This window comes from Etheostoma cragini, chromosome 15 (genome assembly GCF_013103735.1).
Source record: "Etheostoma cragini isolate CJK2018 chromosome 15, CSU_Ecrag_1.0, whole genome shotgun sequence".
Lineage (NCBI taxonomy): Eukaryota > Metazoa > Chordata > Actinopteri > Perciformes > Percidae > Etheostoma > Etheostoma cragini.
This window is the reverse complement of record NC_048421.1, coordinates 6422117-6445191: the sequence shown is the minus strand read 5'-3', so window position 1 is coordinate 6445191 and position 23075 is coordinate 6422117. Positions and strand designations below refer to the sequence as shown.

At 38.2% G+C, this 23075-nt stretch overlaps 3 protein-coding genes across 7 annotated transcripts in view; all 3 read left to right on the top strand.

Moving 5' to 3' along the window:
* The window catches only part of sez6l2 (seizure related 6 homolog (mouse)-like 2), a 24593-nt gene extending 6024 nt beyond the window's left edge, over positions 1-18569 (top strand). Inside the window, exons 6-19 of one of the 2 annotated variants that reach the window (XM_034893487.1) lie at positions 788-980; positions 1649-1834; positions 1945-2128; positions 2815-2978; positions 3564-3758; positions 4603-4741; positions 5824-6020; positions 6592-6786; positions 7133-7327; positions 7437-7628; positions 7948-7986; positions 8444-8561; positions 8673-8784; positions 8921-9402. In XM_034893487.1, coding sequence (XP_034749378.1) covers positions 788-980; positions 1649-1834; positions 1945-2128; positions 2815-2978; positions 3564-3758; positions 4603-4741; positions 5824-6020; positions 6592-6786; positions 7133-7327; positions 7437-7628; positions 7948-7986; positions 8444-8561; positions 8673-8784; positions 8921-8950 — 2139 coding nt within the window. In that variant the 3' untranslated portion in view covers positions 8951-9402. Of the gene's footprint in view, positions 1-787; positions 981-1648; positions 1835-1944; positions 2129-2814; positions 2979-3563; positions 3759-4602; positions 4742-5823; positions 6021-6591; positions 6787-7132; positions 7328-7436; positions 7629-7947; positions 7987-8443; positions 8600-8672; positions 8785-8920; positions 9403-18558 lie in introns of those variants that run through there. The other variant, XM_034893488.1, reaches the window with a different exon arrangement.
* On the top strand, positions 11307-17179 carry kctd13 (potassium channel tetramerization domain containing 13). The gene is made up of 7 exons (XM_034893494.1): positions 11307-11796; positions 12973-13233; positions 14244-14413; positions 14567-14656; positions 14974-15026; positions 15214-15409; positions 15742-17179. Exons 2-7 carry the CDS (start codon positions 12996-12998, stop codon positions 15979-15981), a joined length of 987 nt encoding a protein of 328 aa, XP_034749385.1. The 5' UTR covers positions 11307-11796; positions 12973-12995; the 3' UTR covers positions 15982-17179.
* hirip3 (HIRA interacting protein 3) lies at positions 17406-23075 on the top strand. Of its 4 annotated transcripts, none has more exons than XM_034893492.1 (8): positions 17406-17538; positions 18412-18532; positions 18650-18803; positions 19314-19682; positions 19791-19957; positions 20870-21014; positions 21784-21882; positions 22667-23075. In XM_034893492.1, exons 1-8 carry the CDS (start codon positions 17462-17464, stop codon positions 22852-22854), a joined length of 1320 nt encoding a protein of 439 aa, XP_034749383.1. In that variant the 5' UTR covers positions 17406-17461; the 3' UTR covers positions 22855-23075. The 4 variants fall into 4 exon arrangements, with proteins under 4 accessions (XP_034749383.1, XP_034749382.1, XP_034749381.1 ...); XM_034893491.1 differs by having other exon boundaries at positions 20867-21014; XM_034893490.1 differs by having other exon boundaries at positions 19314-19697.

Genomic DNA, 23075 nt, shown 5'->3' with positions numbered 1-23075 from the left:
GCGTTATCTCCTGTGAATTTATAATCACTAATCTTTTAAAATATTGAACTCTTTTCAAAGACATTTTTAGTCCATTTTAATGGTGTCTTTGAACTGAATATGTAGGGTTCAGTACTTTAATTTTACTCTTATTACTGATAGGAATATAGCAACTGTACAAAAATTAGATTAAAAATATATATTTTTTCAAATAAGGACTAATTAAAACATTTAAACTATCTGCATGAATTGTATTTCAGAGTAGTGAACACTGGCGTAGAATTCGAGTGCTTATGACATAGAAACCTATTTATATATTGAATTTCACGTGATCTCAGATATCTGTTAAATTAGATACACATTTTGAAACATACTTAAGAATGTTGTGTCAAAATGTGTATCTAATTTAACATTACATTACATTATTATTATTATTATTATTATTATTATTATTATTATTATTATTACTAGCAATACATTATTAGCAATACATTATTAGCAATACATTTTCAGTCTAATAAATACCGACAGGGTCGGTGGTGTACATTGAGAAGGTAAATCATTTATAATTGGCTGCATAGAAGAATAAAACAACAGTAACCACATTGTTATAATTCTAATTGTAACAATGTTGCCGCAGCAATATATTGTCAATCAGCTACACTGTATCAACTTTAAGTTAATGAGGCCCAAGTGGAATGTTAGTAAATTGTTAATAGATGTAGATGTGTGTCTGTGACTCTGTTATTTAAAAATGACAGCTGCCACAACAGGTTGCATGTTAAAACTTCCTTTTTTAACCCTCTAGGTGAGGAAGGTTAACCTTTCTAAGAAGGAGTCTCTTACGATAATGGGCTATGGAGGTTTGGGACCAGAGCTCCTAGCCAATGAGACCCTGATGAGAGAGGGTCAGGTGATTCGCAGTACAACCAATCAGGTGTATATACACTATCGCAGTCTCCGACAGACCAACCACGGTGTGTTCAGCCTCCACTATCAAGGTAAGTTAACACTTCAGGTTGCATAAAATAACTAGAAATGGCTGGTGTTAAAATCTCTTCTTTGGATCGATTATGTTAGTAATGTTTCTGATTCGCCGTATGTATGAAGACATATTAATGTGGCTGGAATGAAAACCTACATACCTGCATCTTTAAAAGTGTGCAAGCATGGTAAATGTTCTGTTGGTCATAGTCAAGAAACGGTGCACACTGACAGGATAGGAACTGATAGATATGAAGATTTAAGGTTTGATTCCAACCTATATACACCTGTCCAATCAAACAAAGGGACAAAAAAATGGATTTAAATCACTCATTACAACAATATTGGCCTAGAATATGGAGGGGAAGCTGAATGGTCAGAGATATGAAAAGTGTGAATGAGAAGATGTCTGTGAAGGGTCTCAGTCAGTTTGGTATACTGTAAGTTTATGTTGTCGGCATCTCTGGATATGCTTTTAAACTCCCGTTCCATTCTCAGGGTGTTACCTAAATGCTTAACTAGGTGTTTGTGAGTTTTGACAGCATGGTAAAGTGTAGATGAAAGAGGTGCTAGAAATGGATGAGCTGTAGAGAAAAGGACTTTTTTTAACATTAAACCTCATCTTTTTATTCTTCCATTTTACATAATAAATTGAATTTCCTTCTTGTTTCATCAACACCAACAGCCTTTCTGCTGTCCTGCCAGTTCCCTCTGTCTCCTGAGGGTGGCGGAGTGACAGTGACCGACATCCATCCTGGAGGTCAGGCCCACTTCCACTGTGATCCAGGTTTCCAGGTGCGCGGCCATGAGGTTGCTACCTGTGTCAACACAACACAACCACACTGGAGCACTCCTGAGCCACAATGTGTCGGTCAGTAAACTCATAAACATAGATACAGAACTGGCTAGTGTTTGGAAACGTTGTGATTGTTAAGGTGATGGACTTTGGAAAATAATATGTGGGATATTATTTTTCTATAGCTGTGTCTTGTGGAGGGTGGATTCGTAATGCCACAGTTGGCCGAATACTGTCTCCACCCCCACCATCTGTCAGCAACCACAGTAATGGAAACAACCTGAGCTGCCACTGGTTAATAGAAGCCAAAGAGGGACACCGACTCCACCTACATTTTGAGAGGATTGCGCTGGATGAAGATGATGATAAGTAAGTTTGTGTTTCCACTACTTTGTATACCACATAATCTGTTTGTGATATGTGATACGTAGTATTTCCTTCCTTTCCTTAATTTTTTTTAATTGTCATTTTAATGTTGTTGAATTATTAAAGCAAACTGATCCATTTTAAAATATAACATCCCCAAAGCTACTGGATTTATGCTAGACAGACAATAGTAAAAATCGCATTACCTACAAGTTTCTTTCCATGAAAGTTCTGGGTAATACGTTGTCCATAATGCCAAAGAAAGTGTTTTTTGCCTAAACCTTCCCCATATAAGCTTGGTAGACTGTCATTTACATTTTTTTTCTCACACATCATTCTTTAATGATAGGCCAGCATTATAGATAATCACCAACTGGTTATCTCATATGTAAACAAGGAAAATAAACTCTTACAACTTCTTTTTAATTGAATGAAGACCTTGATTTAAGCATTACAAAAGAAATGAAAAATTTAGATTTCAAACATGTATTGATATATAACTATACAGTATCCTTGACCAAAGCAAAATGGTTACTATTTTACACCAGTGTCCTATATGTTAAACCAGACAAAGGATGTAAATTGCATTTAATCTGCTATCCATGCACATTCATTCAATACTCAATTCAGACGCTGATCATGACATGTCCTTCTCCACTCAAGCTTACCTTTTGGTTTGTTTCTCTCAGGTTAATTGTGCGCGGTGGAAACAGTTCCCTGTCTCCACCACTCTTTGACTCAGACCTGGATGATGTCCCAGAACGTGGGTTGCTGAGTGAGAGCTCCACACTGTACCTGGAGCTCACAGCTGATTCTTCCTCCATCCCTCTGCTTCTCGCACTGCGATACGAAGGTGAGCAGAGACAAGTTTCTTTTCAACACTCAGCAAAATACAAAGTCAGTGTCTTGCTGCACATCCTAATTGTGTTATTGTATCATATTTAATACACTTCCAGAGTTTACCAATTACAATAATTTGACAGCCTCAGTGTCACATGTTGTTATTTTTATCTCAAAAAACCTTTTGGCTGGTGGATCTTTCTCTTGACAAGTTATAGATCATTTAGTTAGGTAAATCATATAGTGTACAGTAGATAATATCTAAAGAGGGAATGGATCAAGTTTCTAGAAAACCAAGACTAACTTCTCACTAATTTGTTATGTTTAAGAGGGCTATAATGAGCCGTATAAGTGCTTACAGTCTGCCCACGCTCCAGTGGGATTTATTTTAGACTTTGGAGATGCTCACTGCTTAAGCTTTTATTGCCTCACATCTGGGCTATTTCTAGCCATGAGGGTTTGAGATTCTGGGTCATCCCAAATGAAAAGCGACACTGCTCCCTCCTGAATTAAATGGCATGATTGCTTCCTTTTGTCGAGCAGGAGAACGTAACGTTTAGGGAACTGGGAAATACTTTTTCTTTTTATCTTTTTTTAGCTTTCGATGATGAACACTGCTGGGAGCCCTACATGCCCCATGGAAATTTCAGCAGCAGTGACATCACATATCAGCTGGGCACCATTGTTACCTTCACCTGCTCCCCAGGCTTTGTCATGGAGCAAGGTTCGGGCACGATTGAGTGTGTCGACCCCAGCAATCCCCACTGGAATGACAGCGAGCCTGTTTGCAAAGGTAAGATTTGGGATTATTTGGAATTATTTTTATCTCTTCAATCAGAATTACAAACTTTTTTATTCGTTTCCCTTTATCTGTTGTTTCTGGGCTTGATTTAGCAAAATCTTCTCCTAATCCACATTTCAAAAACATACTGAGCTTTGTAGGATTTTTGCATAGAGTGAGAAAGTCATTTGATCCAATAATATTCAAATTGTACTGTGTTGAAATGGGTGCTTGAAGTGTTAAGATGTTTGTAGCTTGACGACTACAGCCACGGTGACTCTGTCATCTGCTAAACTTCTGGCATGCTGTGAAAAGTAAGAGCAACAGAGAGACTGTGGCGGATAGAAAACTGGCAGAGACATAGCACTGGGTCAGGGCCTGGATGAAAACACAGGTGCTGTAGTTTTAACCAAGCGAAAGACATTCTGAAAGCCATATGCTGTGTGGTATTTCAGCATTGGAGCTCGTACACAGTACTGGGAGGTGAATGGTGGGATATTGGTAACTTTAGTGCTCTGCATGGCTAAGAGGTCATGTCATGGTAGTCCAGAGTCGATAGTTGGTAGTCAATAGTCGGTTGGTGATATTCAAGAGCATCCAAGTATGAAGGAGGGCTGTCTCTCTGAGAGTGGAATCTCTTTGACTGCTTAAAAAATGAGGGATAAGAAATCTTTATCATCTCTCCTTGATCGTTTTACTGTATCTTATTTTCTCTCCCTCCATTTATAATTCATTTTCCTCCAGTTGCTTTTCCTTTTTCAGTTTCTGCTGATTTTTCATCACACCTTTCATCATTCTCTCTGTCTCCCAGTCCACGTCCTCACTGCACTTTCTCTCCTCTCTTCTGTTCTGCAAGCTCTGTGTGGAGGGGAGTTGACCGAGCCGTCGGGTACCATCCTGTCTCCTGATTGGCCCCAGAGCTACTCCAAGGGGCAAGACTGTGTATGGCAGATCCATGGCAACGAGGAGAAACGCATTGAACTGGATGTCCAGATGTGAGTATTGCTTTAAGTTGTTGGCAATTAAAAAGTATCCACTTGTTTGTTTATGTTTTGTGTTTGTATGTATCAGCAAATTCAATAATTGCATGCTGTCTTACTTACATCACAAATAAATTAGCTAAATTAACTTAGTAGTAAATTTCTTTTTTGCTAAATTCTAATTCTCACTGTGACCAGAAGGTGCCACAGCAGGACAGTTATTACATACATGTACTGTAATAATGGCCTGGATAACAATTGAGCCAGTGATCCAACCGTGCATTTCACACACTGAATGAAACCATTGGAAAGTTATATGTAGGTTGTCAATCTGACGGATTTTTACTCATATAGAACATGTTTTAATACCACAGTATACAATATGTTGTATTATTTGTCATGCTATCTACATTCAAAAAGATATCTTACAGATTTTGAAACCCAAATACTACAATCATTGTCTTTAAAGTGTGATGTTTTCAGCACGGTGTATGCTCTAAGCATAAGCAGGATAAGCAAATTTAATGTTTAGTTTAATGGGTAGAACAATCTCCTCGTACTGCCAAATGATATCTTACATGCCAAGGGTTTGCCATACAATATGTTTGAACTAAAGAAAACCTGTGGTAGGAGATGGTAGAACAGGAAACCTGCTGTACTGTATTCCATTAGTGTAATAGAATCAGCAATTCATTTGATTGTCAAAAGAATTGCAAAAATCTTTAATGAACAATAATCAATTTAACCAGCATCCTGTTGTCAAATTCAACTTATGCGTGCACCACAAAATATACACACCTTCAACAAATGTTATTATTATATTTTCTACTAATAGCACGTTTACATTGTGACAAATGTGTATTTACAGATGGTACATAGATTATGCTGAATAGGCTTTTGTATATATGTAAATTGTACCTAAAAGAAAAAGTAAGATAAGATGTTGCAGCTTTACATGTCTTCTGCCTCTCCTGCCTTTCCTCTTTGTACTGTTTACTGGCTAATAAAATGTGGCAGGTGGGTGGACTGCTCATCTTCTAAAAAAACTGAAGTAAAACCAAATTACTCTTATTTATTTTTGTCTTTCCTTTTTAAAGTTTAAACATCCGCCACACTGATGTGCTGACCGTTTTTGACGGACGTGATCTAATGTCCCATGTGATCGGACAATATCTGGGATCCAGAGAGCGTTTTCAGGTTGTGTCTGGGGGGTCAGAAGTAACCATTCAGTTTCAGAGCGATCCAGATGATTCCAGTTTCATCCTGAGTCAGGGATTCCTCATTCATTACCGTGGTAAGTGCCCTTCTTAAGTAACTGTTTTATAATAATAATAATAATAATAATAATAATAATAATAATATATAATAATGACTTCATTCAGACACAAATGGAGGGTCCATTGTACATTAAGAATGACACCATTTATTAACATAGCAATAAATATACAGTACACTTCATTTAAATTAAAAAAAGGTGAACAACCTTCACCTGTAATATACAAACAGGAGCGCCAATGTCTCCACAGTCTAGATGTATACCTGACAGGGCTAAAATCATTGTGGGCTTGTAAGATTCTGTTTTCTGAGACAGAAATTCTACCCATGTATCGATAGATTAAGTTTCCTATTAAAGTAGAACAGGTAGGCACACCAACACTAACAACCATTTTGCTAGCACAACACCATCTTGGTTGTTTTAGAGGCAGTCTCATGCCATCATTATATACGCTACATGTAAGGGTGTACGCTAGGTTTAATGCCTGTGTAAACGTCTATCAGGACAAGTGAAGTCTGCCACCACAGAAGAAGAGATCATAAACAACCTGTTTTAATTTATTTAATTTCTCTCTGTCTGATTCAACCAGAGGTTGAGCCAAACGACACCTGCCCCACTCTCCCTAAAATTGACTTTGGCTGGATCAGCTCGTCCCACTCCTCCCCAGTGAGAGGCAGTGTGCTGACCTATCAGTGCCAACCAGGATATGACATCAGTGGCTCTGACATCATCACCTGCCAGTGGGACCTCTCCTGGAGCAGCAGTCCACCTACATGTGTCAAAGGTGAGACAAGTAGTGGGACAGATGTTAAAGATCTTCAGGACTGGGATCTGTATGTAATAACTAAGAAAGACAAATTTCCACTAAGGTGGACAATAAAGTCTAATCTAATCTAAAAAATGATTGTTGTGATGAAGAAGATAAGATGAATAAATGTAAAAGTTATTGTGATGTTTTTAGATTTATTGTTAGACAACCGCATCCCGGTTTCATCCAGGTCTTTAACTTGTGTCATTAACATTTAATGCAGTCAAGGTGCCGTTTCTCCTCTGTTCTTTGCATTGAACTATATTTGATGAAGTCCAATGGCAGGATCACGTTAAATGCCGTCCCACTGTGTCCCCCACAGTCCAGCAGTGTCCTGACCCAGGAGAGGTGGTAAACGGAGCGCGCTCAGTGCGCCCCGAAGCAGGTTTCGCAGTTGGAACAGTGGTTCGTTTCTCTTGTAACCAGGGTTATCAACTGGAAGGTCCAAGCCAAATCTCCTGCCACGGACGAGACACTGGCACCCCCAAATGGAGCGACCGCAGCCCAAAGTGTGTCTGTAAGTCCCTTTCCTTCCCTCTGGTGGGTGTGTGTTTATGATGCTTTCTGCTGTCAAGTTTGAAAATGAACTGCAACATTCACTGTGTCTTTATGTGTGCTCTGAACAGTAAAATATGACCCATGCCCAAACCCTGGTGTCCCTGACAATGGTTACCAAACCTTGTACAAGCACAGCTACCAGGCAGGAGAAACTCTGCGTTTCTTCTGTTATGAGGGCTACGAACTCATCGGCGAGGTCATTATCAGCTGTGTTCCCGGCCATCCCTCTCAGTGGAACAGCCCACCGCCCTTCTGCAAAGGTAAAGGTTATCATTGTCACCGGACCTTCTTTTCAATCCAGGAACAGAACATGAAAACGGCTTGACAAATCTTATTTAGTGTGTCCAGATTTGAAATAATGAGGTTACGTTTTTAAGATTCACTGTCTTTATCAATTTTATGTTTCAACGTTTGTTGATTATGAAGATATTATGTCCTTGTCTGCCATTAGTTTGGTAAAAGAACATAGACCTGAATGAAAATATGGTAATGTGATTCCCAACTGTGCATTTAGGACATCCAGATATGATATTCAATAATTTATTGTACTTCTCTTTCTCTTCCCTTTATTTCAAACAGTGGCATATGAGGAGCTTTTGGATGATCATAAATTAGAAGGTGGTTTTTCTTCTACTATTTGTGATGTGTATAAAGTAAAATTGGTCTTTAGACATACTATTAAAGACAAGTGGAATTCCTTGTGATGGCAATATTTAGTGGTGTCTTTGACGCTGCTACAACAGTTTTTTTTTTTTCTGTCTGAGGAGATACAACATCTTTTACATCTAACATTTTAATGTACTTTACTAAATGAAAAGTGCAAGTAATGCCCGAAAAGTCATAAAAAGTAACGTTAGGACAGTTATCAGATTTAGTTTTTAGACAATTTAGATTTAGCAATGAAATTAAAGTGCTAATACTAAAACATAGAGTTTCTCCAGAGGCAGACAGGCTCTTTTTATTGTGTTTGACATTTTTAGATTAGTAATTAAATTAAGAGTACATTGTGAGCAGAAAAACATTACGGCTGATGAAGAAAGCTTTTTTTTGTGATCCCTCTTTGACTATTTCCCAGTGTCCCAGTCATTCGAGCCGTCCCATCAGATCCTGAGTGAGAACATTGCTTTGGCAATTATTCTGCCAATCATCCTGGTCATCCTCCTGATTGGAGGAATTTACATGTACTATACAAAGTGAGTAACCTGGGGAACCAAAGTGGCATTGAATCCTTGTTTCACAATTATAAAAAAAACTGTAGCCCTCATTTGTGTGCTCATGTGTTATTGTATTTTCCTCACTTACAGCATCTGCAGACTAGAATGGAAGCCGCTCTTCTGGAAGTCTCTCTCTCACACACACTCCTACAGCCCCATCACAGTCGAGTCTGACTTCAACAACCCGCTGTATGAGGCAGGGGTGAGTAGAAGGCTGATAGTTTAAACTTTTCCTTTTCCTGTTTTAACAGAAACTTTAGACTGTTTATATATATTTGTTTATGAACTAAATGTCTTACATGTTTTTTTTATGGAAGGATTTCTTACTTTGCCCACAGGATACGCGGGAGTATGAAGTATCCATTTAAAGGAGAAAATGTCTTGGTGAGACTTGAAAATCCCCAAAAGATTCAATTCTTTTAGTAGACAGATTAAATTGTATTATAAGGCCTCACTCCCCTTTTAATATTCATTATAATTATCTTTCTGTTTTACCATCTCTGTATCCCTGGTTTATAAATTTGTGGAAGTGCTTTACTTTGATTTGTTGCACTGATATGGTGGTCTCCCAAACATGGGTCCTACTTCACGGTCCAGCTTTCTGTATCACTTGGACTGGTGCCTTATGAAAGGTATGAAATCGATAACAAATAAGAAGCAAAAACAGTTTGGGAGGCATAAAAACAGGTGAGGTAAAAAAGGGGGAAGGGAAATGGATGTATTAGTTATTAAGTTAAATTATTATGAGGCCAAAGCATTAAATAACTTGGCAATACTTTATTTGTAACTATCAAAAGTTACAGTCATGAGCATACACATACACACACTGGATGTTTTTATTTCGTTCTGAGTGGCTCATGTTACATTTTTAAGTGTAACAGTAAAAGGGAAGAATACTTTACTTTCAATCATGAGAAAAGGTTTGAGATCGACACACTCATTTCACTCATTTACACTCTCACTGTCTTTCTCCCTCTCACTCTTTCTCACTCTTTCTCTCTCTCTCTCTCTCTCTCTCTCTCTCTCTCTCTCTCTCTCTCTCTCTCTCTCTCTCTCTCTCTCTCTCTCTCTCTCTCTCTTTGTAACACAAACACACAAATTGAATGTAAATAACTGACTAAATATTGATTGAGGTTGGTATATATATTAAATTATATATATAAGCCTAATATATACACTTATACAAGGTGGCTGGGGGTTATATATTTTCATTATATATGTAATGAAAATTCTGTGCCAAAATATAATGTTGAATAATTTAATGTCTCTAAGTGTTTCATCTGTTGTTGCAGTACTGTTTACAAAAGCAGCTTATTTTCTTCTTCGCTGTTTCTGGAGTGCATAGTCACCCAGTGTCATGACACATATTGAAAAGGTGAGGACATGAATGTCATTATGCTTAAAGCATGCACTGATTGTAAATGATATTGCTTCTGCTCAATCTTGCCATTATCATTATAGTTATTGACAGTTATCATTGTTATCAGATTTGATGTTGTATGCACTATGTTGATGAAAAATTACAAACTTGGCTGCTTGCTGTGATGCATTATGTATTTATTTACAACTGATTGTTTGAACAGTGAATATAGTCTTATTCGCTGTTCCAAATGAAGGATCCAGAAGACTGTTGCTTTGTAGACTTAATTCTTCTCTTATTATCAGTAGCATTTCTTTGCTTCATATATGAATACACTCTTTTGAAGGCAGTAACCTGGAAATAAAGTATCTGTTGAATGGTGTAAAACCTGTAGAAATCAGCTTTTATTTTTCCAATTAGCAATGCCATATATACATTTTGCATTCAAAAACATGCATCATATTGATACATATATAAGTTGTCCACTGAAAAAAATATCACAATAGGAAAATTATGCTATATGCTTCAGAGATCATTTTTAACTTTTATGGCTTAGGTTTACCCACAGACCACTTTAATATTTAGATTCAGAAATGAAAATATACTTTAAAGTTGTCATGATAATTTGTGTGCATCATTATTCTACCTTGATTGCTCTAGTTTGGTCACTTTATTTTGGAAGTATTTACTGGACGTGTAAGCATGGGATTAACAAACATTAAAACCATGATAAAAAAGTATAACTTTGAAAACCCTAATTGAGAACCCTAATGAATAATGATAATCACTTTATTTTGTAATGTATTACCGGAAGTGGTGGCTTGTTGTTGCTACCTTGACGAGTTTAATGTTGCATTTCTTCATTTTGACCACTAGAGGGCAGTAAACGCACATGACTCTAAATCAATCTGAATAGAAAATGACCATTCAGGTCATTTTCATCCCGCTTGATGAACATCAAACATTAAGTAACATCAGGAAATTGTTGATCAAATTTTACTTTTGTTATTTGCAAAAATCACACTAGTACAAGTTGTACATATTATAATTTTTAATACAATTTATACTGATATTACTTTGCATTAGCCACAGTTGCAGTTCTTCACTGTGACCACTAGTGTGCAGTAAAGAAGAGCCATGGTTATAAATACAATCAGGTTTTTCACTCTACGCTGACCAATCGATGATAAGGAACATAATCGTGTCGTGATCATTTATGTAAATGTATACAACTATCTCGGTGTCACAGTCATATGTAGTCATAGAGAGTAACAGGATAAAAAATATTTGAAGTCACCAGTGTGTACTGTATTGGAAACACACGCTTCCATCCTCATGGGAGGCGCTAATTCCCATCACAAGTTGCTGTTTAACACCAAAATGACGTAGAAGAAGAAGAAGACAGCAGCGGAAGAAGATGTGCGAGTTTCGTTTCCGAGTGACCTACTAAGCTTATCCTATTAGCATCAGTTAATAATCTTTATGTCCAACAATGGAATTGGCCGTTCTTAATTTAGCAGTTAGCACTTTTTAATGTCTAGTTTCTGAAATTTCACCCAAAAGGCGATACAAAACAAAGAAGCATTGCTAACTTAATGCGTGCCTAACGTTAGAATAGCCGTCGTTAGCCTCTATGATTTAACGCTAGCTAACGTTAGGCTGGCTACGATTAAAATGAGATGTCAAACGTTAGCTAGCTGCGTTGTAACTTCACTTGTGTGTTAACGTTACGGGCTGTTAGTATTAGCTAGATAGCTAGTTATCAATAGCTGGCTGATTAACGTTACACATTTAGCTATCTCGGCTGATCTAACGTTAGGTTCACTCTTGCAGCTCCCTTGAATGTTCAGTGTGGTAAGTACATTTTAATAAGCTAGTTAACTTAACCTAATATGATTTGATTTTATTAGACTAATAACATAGCATATAGCTATCATCCGAACGACTAGCTAACGTTAACTGGATCTCAGCAATTTCTGAGCTAATGTGACTTGTGGTTGTAGCCAGCTTAGATGCTAACATTATATTGATAATAGGGCTGGGCAATAGATCGATGTTGCATCGATATCGTGATATGAAACTAGGTAAACTGTACATTTCTGAACTCACCAAACTTTTCTAGCTGTTCTATTATTTACCTACTAAGTCATTACCTCATTTCTGGAGAATATTTATCAAAAATCCCATTGTGTATGTAACATTTTGTGAAAGCACCCATAGTCAACCACACAATATCGACATCGAGGTATTTGGTCAGGAATATTGTGATATTTAATTTTCTCCATATCGCCCAGCCCTAATTGACAATCGCCTACATTTGGTGATAACGTTAGCTGTGTTCTGCTGTACCACTGCTGTGGGATAACAGATGACAGGACATTCTATGTGCATGCTGCTCCTGTTGATAACGTATTCTATTAAAGAATAAGGGCTTCCTGAATCACACTGAGATGAGGTGTGGAAAAAGCTTGTCAGTTACTGATGCACTTACATTTAAGGCATATTTAGTCAATTAGGTTAATATAACTTGTTTTGGAGTTTGGAAATAAAATGATCATTTGATAGCCATGAAGGGTATGTGCACATCACTGTTTTGTCCAGTTAGTGGAGAACGAGAAGATATTGTGGTCCAGCGTTGTTCCCAGTACAAGTTCTTGAGTTTGTTGACTATACACGAAGAGTGTGAATGTCATACTGCATCATTTGTAGGAGTGTCCCCATCCAAATATTTGCTGTTATAAGAAAGGACATAGTTAGGTTTTAAGCTATGTACATATTTTACGCTGGATGTAATGCCGCATCTGCTGCCTATTAAAGGTCCCGTGACATGGTGCTCTTTGGATGCTTTTATATGGACCTTAGTGTTCCCCTAATACCATATCGGAAGTCTTTTTCTCAATTTTTATGCCATGGGACCTTTAACAGACAATTGAAATAGTAACTATGTATTTTTATAGTACATAAGAATTATTCAACACTTTTGTAGTCCAAGCCTGCACTTGTAATCCATCACATTCTTCTGTATTGCAGTCAGGAAGTGACTCTTCAGCCCCATGTCTGCTGAGGCTTCAGTAGGCAGTCACGCTGCTGACTCTACCCAGTCTGCTGTTTCCCCGCCTGTCTTCCACAACACAGATGAGCTCAGAAATCGTGGTCTGATAGGAAGCAAGTATGTCAAATTAAATGTGGGTGGCTCACTGCATTATACCACCGTCCAGACGTTAAGCAAGGAAGACAGTCTCTTGCGGAGCATATGTAATGGAGGAACAGAGGTTTCCATAGACTCAGAAGGTGAGTGGATGTGTCCGTCTGGTGAGCACTAACCTTTTTACTGGATCCACACTGTTATTGTTTAATGTTTTGAGGGCTGTGCATTGATATCAGCGATCTGAATTTGAAATTACTAAATATTTCCTAAATAACTTTAACATATCACCTTTTAAAGGTCCAGTGTTTAATGTGTTTAGTTGTTCATTATCAAAATCGGTTGAAATTTTCCATTTCCATTTGCATGAAATGGGTTAGACGCTCCACATTCATGTGCCATGTTGAAATACGTCAGCCGTAAGGGACATACAGGGTATACTGCTTCGCCCTTTCGCGTTTTTGCTGTCACACGATAAACTCACTGGTGCTGCTAATCTGCTAATGGGTATTGTCGCTTCCTGGTGCGCCAAGGTTGAAGAAGGAAACAAGGAGGACCACACGTATTCAAAATCCAATTTTCAGAAACAGGAGTCTTCTTCTTCGCCCAAAAAAGGATATTGAAAAGAGCAAAAGACCGGCTTTTTGAAGTGTGAAGACTACTGTAGCTGTAACACGCACTTGGAACTGCACGGCGCGAGAAAGTTGATTGTGTTATATGATCTCAAAGCTAGATGGGAGAAATTACCACACATTGGACCTTCAAGCCTTGATCTTTTATCACTCAGTGTATTTCATTCAGATGTAAAATTTGATTTCTACAACGGAGGGCCATTCTACAACTTTTTGAATTTGGACAGCAACACTTGTGATGTGATCTAGTTTTGTGCTGTAAGAGATCAAACGCCTGAAACACTGTAATGAGACTGGTAGGAAAGATGTTTCCTTCTCACACACAACAGGATTGTCCGCACTACCAACTTTATCTTGTGTGGTCATGGTGTGGCCTATACGATTGTTTTGTGTGGAAAAGGTGTGTCTATGCAAGCTGTTTCTAAATGACTGGATGTAGAATGGGGCCACTGGCCTACCACACAAAGTACCAAAGATTACTGAAAAATGCAAATGTCTTAAATTATTTTTCCCTGCTGTCCCAGGTTGGGTAGTTTTGGATAGGTGTGGCAGACATTTTGGACTGGTTTTGAACTTCCTACGAGATGGCTCGGTTCCACTTCCAGAGGAGCACAGGGAACTGGATGAGGTTCTGAAGGAGGCCCAGTATTATCGCGTCCAGGGACTCGTCCAGCACTGCCTCAGTGCCATGCAGGTAAACCGCTATTTGTCAGACTAAATGAGGCACTTCTGATGGGTGTTTCACATTATTACTGAGATAAAGATAGACAGTACATTATGATTTTTTTTGTTGTTGAAACAGTTAGTTGCCAATGTGTTACAATGTCCTTTCTTTGTTTTCCTTCAGAAGCAAAAGGATGTCTTTGAAACTGTGTGTCGTATTCCCATGATCACCTCAGCCAAAGAAGAACAGAAGATGATCGCTTCTTGTAGAAAGGTAAATGTCTTTTTGTCTTAATCAAATGGACCACTGACAAGTGTGTATCAGGGTAGCAGCTGTGAAACCCTACTTTTCCTGTGTACCAAATGTTTGACTGAATTTTTGACAGAGTTCCTCCGTGCAGAATTAAAAAAAAAAAAGACTTAGATAGATGTTTTGAAGAGATTTAGACTTGTGAGCTGTGGAAATGTTAGTCTGCTGTTTTTAATGGTATTTTTCATTGTTAACTGTGTAAGAACACACTTTCTGAATACAATGTTCCATTTTTAGACTGCAATATTACCTGGATTTCTGGTTGTTTCTTGTTTCTACAGCCGGTAGTAAAATTGCAGAACAACAGAGGAAACAACAAATACTCTTACACCAGGTAAAAACTGAGGCCTCTCTGTGGCATTTATCCCACAGAGAGAGATTGAAAAGCAATTTTACAAACCAGATTCTGCCATAAAAAAAAGTGTCAGTGTTTCACTAAATCACTTCATTTTGAGTAAAAAGTGCTTACTAATCATTTTAGTTTATTACTTACTTGCTCTTTGTCTTTCCCCTGTGACCAGCAACTCTGATGATAACCTGCTGAAGAACATTGAACTGTTTGACAAACTCGTGCTCCGATTTAACGGCCGCGTCCTGTTTGTCAAAGATGTGCTCGGGGATGAGATCTGCTGCTGGTCTTTCTACGGTGAAGGGCGAAAGATTGCTGAAGTATGCTGCACTTCCATTGTCTATGCCACAGAGAAGAAGCAGACCAAAGTAAGCATGGCCAAGTGTGCAAACCAAGACCTTAAGCAGTATTTTGACATAGCACAAAGATGGGAAGCACTTCTGCATTTAACTAATTAACACATATCTGGGACAATGCAAGGCTAGCTGCTATGCTTGGCTATAAGCTATATGCCTCAGTGTCCTTAAGCCTTTATTCTTTTAAGCTGTTGATGGTAATTAAAGTAGGTTACTTTGTTACGGCTACTTATTTTTGTCATAAGTATTAATGTTACTCCTTTGACTAGGGTGGGAAATGTATTATATTAATTATTGCACCCCAAACAAATTACCAGGTCTGAAACTGAACTGATTGTTTCTAGGTGGAATTTCCTGAGGCTCGAATATTTGAAGAAACCCTCAATATCCTCATTTATGAGAACGGCAGAGGATTCGGTCCAGGAGGCTTACACCTTTTAGACTCAAGAGGCTCCGGTTCATCACCGGGAGCTGAGGAGGAGGGCGCGTCAGGAGGCGACAGGCGAGTCAGACGGATCCACGTACGGAGGCATATAATGCATGATGAAAGAGGGCACGGTCAGCAAACTGTGTATAAGGACTAATAATGTGAAAACATAAGACACAGAAGACTGACTTTGTGTATGTTCATTGTTTCTTGGATGCTAGAATGAAAGAGATGTCCTCGAAAGTGGCAATAGCTCGGTAGGTAGTTATATCATTAAACGTCTTTTAGGTGTCACCCGACAGAAATGTAAGAGTTGGTGACTGATCTGTAACTGAAGTAAGAGTTGTTTCGATGTGAACGATGCTTCTGTTTACAAGAGAACAAATTCTGTACATTATTTAAATAGGAAATTACCTGGGAAATGAAACTGGCATAAATATAACTTTGAAAATATTAAGGAACTTCCTGCAAGTTACTGAATAGGCCTAAAATCCCAACTATCACCGCACCTGTTAATGTGGGCGTTAATGACATGCACTGGCACCCTCCTCTGTGTTTGACTTATTCAGGTTGTAAATCATCTGTTGCCTTTTCATAAGTTAGACTGATATGCTGCCTGACAGTGATAAACAGAGGACGGTCAATTTTAGTCTAGATATGTTAACACTGGAATATAACTGAGTAGCCATTTTTAGGGATATTGTCTATGAATGAGATTGTTGAGCAGCTCCATTTTCTTTATTTAAATTCTTACTGCTGTTGCTTCAAGATGTTTTTAATAATTAATTTATGAACCTAATTTATTGTTTGGTATTTAACTTTTGTATTGAATGCAATCTTTGTGTTGACTAGTGCTCAAGTGAGAGGAAATGTTTGGAGCGATATGACGGACTCTTTATAGCACACCCAATTTTGAATTTACTCCTGCAAATGACTCAATAGTGAACTTACATTTCAGTTTAATGTTTCAAGATGAACCATGACCATTTCTTTGATATTGTGTTTTATTCTGAGCCATGATCTTCCACTTTCGCTTTATGTTTCACGCCAACCCACTGAAATTTGCTCAAAGTAACTGGCCTTACAGTGATGATAAAGGCAAAGTAAACTGGGTTGTATTTTTATTCTCCTCAGGGAGAGGATACACATTTCCTTTCTGATATTCACCAGTGTCTTGTGTAAACCTAATCACTCCTACAATACTGGAAGAAGAAAAAAACATTGTATTAGAGCAATATGTATCTCAGACCCTTCATAAAAATCACCTTGGAATACCTTTAAATATGTGCTAATTTGCCTTTTCCGTCCAATAGTGGTCATGGGATTGTTCTGAATAAATTACTTGTGAAATCCAACTTTAGCTTCTTTGTCTTTTGTTAACATGCTTTCTTGGAAGAAATGGACTCTAACACATAAAACAGAAAACATACACAACACACACACATATATATATATATATATATATATATATATATACACATAGTATTTATTATTATGATTGCTTAATATCTAGAAAAGGTACACATTTTCCAAGGTTCTGATTTTTGTATTTTGAAAGGACGTAGGTTTGTGTGACGTCACTTCCTGTAACTTCCTGGGGTCCTGCTGCCGCCATAAACAAACCACCATAGCCAGAAATGATGGTGTCCGAGAAGGAGAGAACAGGTATCAGCGAGTTTGTTTGCAGTCAACTCCGTGATGAGCCGGACCTCAGGTAGAGTTAAAGCATTTAGGAGTTACTTGATCAACTGTTGCTTGTACCGAGAAACATTACACAGGCCTAAGCGCTTTTAATTGAGTGTCTGCGTTGATTTAATTGTTGCTAACTTTGGTGTAATGCAGCTAACGTGAAGGACCAAGGCTGTCAATACAGTAATAAAAGTTTAACACAGGCTCGTAACGATACGTGTTTTAACATTGCTATTTAATAAATTGAAAAAATAAATAATCTTAAACCAGCTTCACGTTGCGCATTAAACGCAAAAAATAGCGTTAATCGCGTGCGTGCGTGAAATCTATCTCAGTCAGTGGAACAATATTTTGATGAAGTGCTGAAAGTGGATCTAGTTATTAATGTGCAAGCCTCTCTTTTAGTAATTTAATTGCAATTGGTTAAAAGTTGTTCAAAACAAACAAAAAACACACCAAATGCCACATAGTCTTCTAACTTTATGACACAGTGCACTTTAAAGAGACCTACATGGTAAATAATTTCTTATAAAAATAAATTCTTAACTTGATAGTAGTTTTAATCCACTGCAAAAAAATGATATGAACAGTAGTTCCTAAAAAACTATAGTTTGCTGCACAAGTAATGTTCTCCATTTTGTTAAAGTTTACTTACAAAAGCCGGAAGTTTCATTCAATAGATTTTATGGATACAATCTATGATTTGAGATTTAATATTCCATAATATCCCAGTAGTGATTACTTGTAATATTAAACAAACTTAGTTACCTTTTTAACAGCAGCTCATCAGCATAAACAGTCACTCAGTATAATGTGGGTAAAAACACTCAAGTTTGTCAATGGCCTCCTCCCTCACGCACCATGATGTAGAGTAACCATTGTTTATGTCTTATTTCAGCACACTGACCTTAGGAATTTTAAAAAGGCGATATCTGGCACATGTGGGATGTAAATCTATAAGTCAAGAGGCCAAGAATGTCATGAAACAGGTGGTTCAAGAGGAACTCATGAACATGCAGGTATAAGAATGATCTATCCCACACAGCTTTTATTTGTTTCTTTGAGTGTTTTAGCTTTGTTAGGGGGATAATTTAGTGCTGTAGTTATTACTGTCACCCTGTTCCTTTTCCTGATAGGAAAAGGATGAAAGTGGAAGTGAGTTGGAGACCGCAAAGCCCCGAAACAAAAGGAAGAGGGACAAGGAAAAGGACGAGGTCATAAGTGGGAAAGAAAATGGTGATGATGAATCAAGGGCAAAGAAATCTCGTTGTCAGTCAAGCTCATCATCAGGTAGGTTGTAAATTCTTTTTCTTTGCATTTAGATGTAGCTTGTAGTTCTAATAATCTATAGCATGTTTTACTTTGAACTTTAGTTATTCAATAAAAATATGTCCTGGACTATGATTTGCAATGGCACCAGAGCTGCAAAAAATGATTTATTTTTAAATAAGGGTTGGGCGGGAAAATGGCCCAGCAGTACTTAGGGATGTCATCAAAGGTTTTCTTTTGTCTGACCAACTTTCCACAACCCAAATACATTCAGTTCCCAGTGAAATAGAGTAGACAAATGCAGACGATCATCATGTTTGAGAAGCTGGAACCAATACATGTTTGGTATTTTTGCTTTAAAATGACAAAATATTGCATTGATTATCAATTGCCAATCAAAAATCAGTTGTTAATGAAACTCACTCCTGATCTACGTTAACCTAAGTTTGTCTGTGTTAATCCCTAGTGAGGTTTGTTCAATTACCATCACCAACGAGGAAATGTTGTCTTTTCTTGTCTGGTTAATGATAGAATCGGAAGACAAAGATGGATCTGAAACTGGAAGTGAGGAGGAAGCGCAAATTAAATCTGAATCTGAGGATGCAGAGCAAGAGGTGAAAAACTCCAAGTCAGTAAAGAATGGAAACAGTAAACAGCAAATAAACAGTGAAGACTCGTCTGATGAGGAAATGAATAAGTCCGACAAAAAAGGGAATCAAAGTGAGTGTGATGACAGTCCAAAAGAAATGGTGATAAAAAGGGAAAATGCTACTAAGACCAAAGGAACCAAAAGCAGCAATACAAGTCAAGGAAAGACACCGCAGAGCGATGAAGAGAATGAAACCGACACGGATAGCAAGTCACAAAAGAGTGAAAAAAACAACAGCAATGACTCCTCAGGTGACAGTGAAAAAGGTGACTATGCAAACTTTATACCTGCATATTCCATAAATAAATGTTAATTACTTTCACATTTTTTTACATGTGATATGACTTTGTGTAATGCAGAAGAAAAGGTCTCTGTGGAAAAGAAAGATGATGACCTAGAATCTGATTCATCGTCACTCCCCTCAATTGAGGATGAAAAGAATAGTGGAAAAAGTTCACAGGATGATAAAAAGAAGAAAACCATGAAAAAAGAGCAGAAAAAAGAAAAAAGCGACACAGGTCAAAAGGTAAGCCCATAAGTGATGTCATCAATCTAAATTAGTCAGATCAAAACAAACGAGCTTTGTAAAGTTTGAAATCTTTCCCTCAGCATGCAATAGGACAGCACTACAACCAACCAGAGCAACGCTAGTTGATTAATTAAACTATTGCCGTATCCGGTCGGCAAAACTCCGAACACATCTGACTTTAGTGCTTAGGTGTGTTCTAAGTGTCCCCTCCCTTCTGTGCTTCCACGCGCTAACCCCCCACCCAAATTATGTCTATGCCCCCCAACCCAAAATCCTTCTTGTCAGTTATTGGCTGAAACACTGTTTGTGTATGCTTTTGTGGTGCATGTGGACACAGTTTGTTTTTGTTGCCGTTTGTAGACCCTGGGCTGTCTACAGAGACTGTGTTTTTTACAGTGTGTTCCGGGGAACAGGCAGCTCGCAGATAATGAGGAGGTGTTTGCTGTATGCAACAACAAATATTGTAGCCTAAAACGCGTGACATCGCTTAGAGCACCTCAGAGTCTCCAGAATTGAGACCAAAGCCGATTCAAAAGGCCACTGTGTGCTAGCAGCAGCCATCTCCTTTGTTTTCAAGTAGCAGGGAATTACACAGAACCATCCGTAACTCTGCCGTCCTTATGTTAAGCCCGCCCACCGACTCAATACACAATGTTATTGGCCTGACCAAAAATGTTTCCAACTCGCAAGCAAACGGAGAGTTGCTAGACTGACCTTGGTCGCAAAGAACTTTGCTGCCTTTACTGTGTGTTTAGATTTCTAGGCTAGCATGCAAGATGAATGGTAGAAAATCAAAGCTGAAGTTTTAAAAAATGGATCACTAAAACGGGTGTAAATTAGGTAAATGTAGGGTTAGGGTAAATGTCATATTTTCTTCACAACCTGTCTGTCCTCGAAATTATCCAGCAGGGTGACAAAGCTGTTGTGAGGCTCAAGCGCTACATTTCTCTCTGTGGTCTGAGGCCCAATTACAAGAAGCTCCTCGATGGCTGTCGCTCTGTTCGCTCCCAAGTGGCCGTTCTGAAGAAGGAGCTTGAAGAACTTGGTGTCCATGGTCAGTGGGAATACATTTTGGGGGTGGCAGTAGCTCAGTAAGGACCAACGTACAGAGTGTGGATTGGTAGCTGGAGAGATGCCAGTTCACCACCTGGGTTCTGCCAGGTGCTCTTGAGCAAGGCACTGTACCCCCCTAACTGTTCAGGGTGCTGGTCCAGCACTGGCAGCCCACTCCCTCTGACATCTCTCCATTTGTGCATGTATAGGTCCTGAGCATGTGTGTGGGTGTATTTTAGGCCATTGTGTAGGGTTTTCAAAACGGAGTGAAAATTGTAATTTCCCCACTGGGGCTCAATAAACAGTATAAATTATTATTGTTAAGACAACACATTCAGGGCATAATTCCTGCAATATATTTTATATTTGCCTACTTTTAGGTAGCTTGAATGTATTTTATGTTGATTCTAAGGGGTAAAAGAGAATAGGGAAATTTGTGGCCCCTAAAAAACAAATCCTAATGTTCTGTGATGTCACCAGGAGGCCACTTTGACACCCAACTTACACACAAAATATTACATTTACCAAGCCCTACCTCTGTACTTCTTGATTTCCCCCTTTTTCTCCATGTGTTGAACTACTATTTAGTGAAATGTTTTGGTTTTCGTATCCTTATAAAAGAATAATTTCAAAACAACCTTCAGTACACTTTGTTGTGCCATTTGTAAAAGATGCTTAAAAGTTGCGTTTTTTGATAAATTGATACAATATGATTAACTCAGGGAACCATGGGTTAAAGTGATAACATGCATTTGTGTCTTTTCACACAGGTCAGCCATCTGTTAAGAAATGCAAAGTAGTCCGAATGAAAAGAGAGGAAACTCAGGAACTAGCAGAGCTTGATGTCAGCAACATCATTGCCACAAAAGGTAACCATTTCAATAATTGCAACCTTTATTGCCATCAGGGGAATTTGCTTTTCACATTTGCATAAAAGAACATTACAGACACCAACAACCATGACAGCACATAAAATAACATAAAATGTCTAGACCGTAAAAATGACATGTTCATTTGTAATGTACGCTTTTAAATTGAGTGTTTGTCATTATCATACTGTACTCTTACAAACAAAGAACTACTAGACATTTACTAATTTCTCAAATAGGAAAATGTCCACCATACAAAGCAGTATCAAACATGTTGCATACACCACATACTGTTAAATATTATCTATAGTTTATAAACTAGTTGGATCAAGAAGTGCATAGTGGACCATAGCATAGGTGTAGTTTACACCGATATAATAATCAAAACCGGCCAATGTAACCCCCCAAAAACCTATAATTCTCCTTTACATTAAGACATTTGCCCCTAACTTTATGCAGAAAAGGCACAAATGTTGCAGAAAAATTCACCAGAATGCTGTAAATGTTGAACGCTCTTGACCTATAGTAATACAATTTGTGTGTGTGTGTGTGTGTGTGTGTGTGTGTGTGTGTGTGTGTGTGTGTGTGTGTGTGTGTGTGTGTGTGTGTGTGTGTGTGTGTGTGTGTGTGTGTGTGTGTGTGTGTGTGTGTGTGTGTGTGTGTGTGTGTGTGTGTGTGTGTGGTTGACGTGATTCAGGCACAAGTATTGTTTATAATTTTATTGAACATGCAAAAAGGGAAAAAATGTATTTATTAGAACCACTATTGTGGATCCCTCTCTCAGGTCGACCTAAACGCAGAGCAGCCTCCGCCTGGCAGGAAAAGTGCGAGCCTCCGTCCTCGACATATGTGCACACTCTGAACTCCGGCTCTGACAGTAATGAGGAAACCAGTTCACACAGAGGGCGCAGGAGAACAACAGACTGGGCCAACCTGCAGGGGATCATCAGTGACGATGCAGACAGCAACTGACATGGATAAGTCCTCTTGCAAGTGTTTGCATCTTTTCAGAGGGCACTTTGGATGTGGACATTCCTTTTTCTGTTCAAGTTGAGTTTTGGTCTTTACAAATCGTTTTGATACTGAATATGATAAATATTGTTTTTAAACTTTGATAAATTGATACATGAGGTGACATGTATTGTAATGTCAAATGTACGTTATATATTTCAAATAAAAGTATTCTTCTCTAA

Bases quoted from the DNA above. Each gene is read 5' to 3' on its own strand.
- kctd13 (XM_034893494.1), top strand. From the start codon at position 12,996: ATGTCTGCTGAGGCTTCAGTAGGCAGTCACGCTGCTGACTCTACCCAG. The intron at 14,657-14,973 runs GTAAATGTCTTT...TTGTTTCTACAG, and splicing joins TGATCGCTTCTTGTAGAAAG to CCGGTAGTAAAATTGCAGAA. The intron at 15,027-15,213 runs GTAAAAACTGAG...CCCTGTGACCAG, and splicing joins AACAAATACTCTTACACCAG to CAACTCTGATGATAACCTGC.
- hirip3 (XM_034893489.1), top strand. From the start codon at position 17,462: ATGATGGTGTCCGAGAAGGAGAGAACAGGTATCAGCGAGTTTGTTTGC. The intron at 18,533-18,649 runs GTATAAGAATGA...TTTTCCTGATAG, and splicing joins AGGAACTCATGAACATGCAG to GAAAAGGATGAAAGTGGAAG. The intron at 18,804-19,313 runs GTAGGTTGTAAA...GGTTAATGATAG, and splicing joins TCAGTCAAGCTCATCATCAG to AATCGGAAGACAAAGATGGA.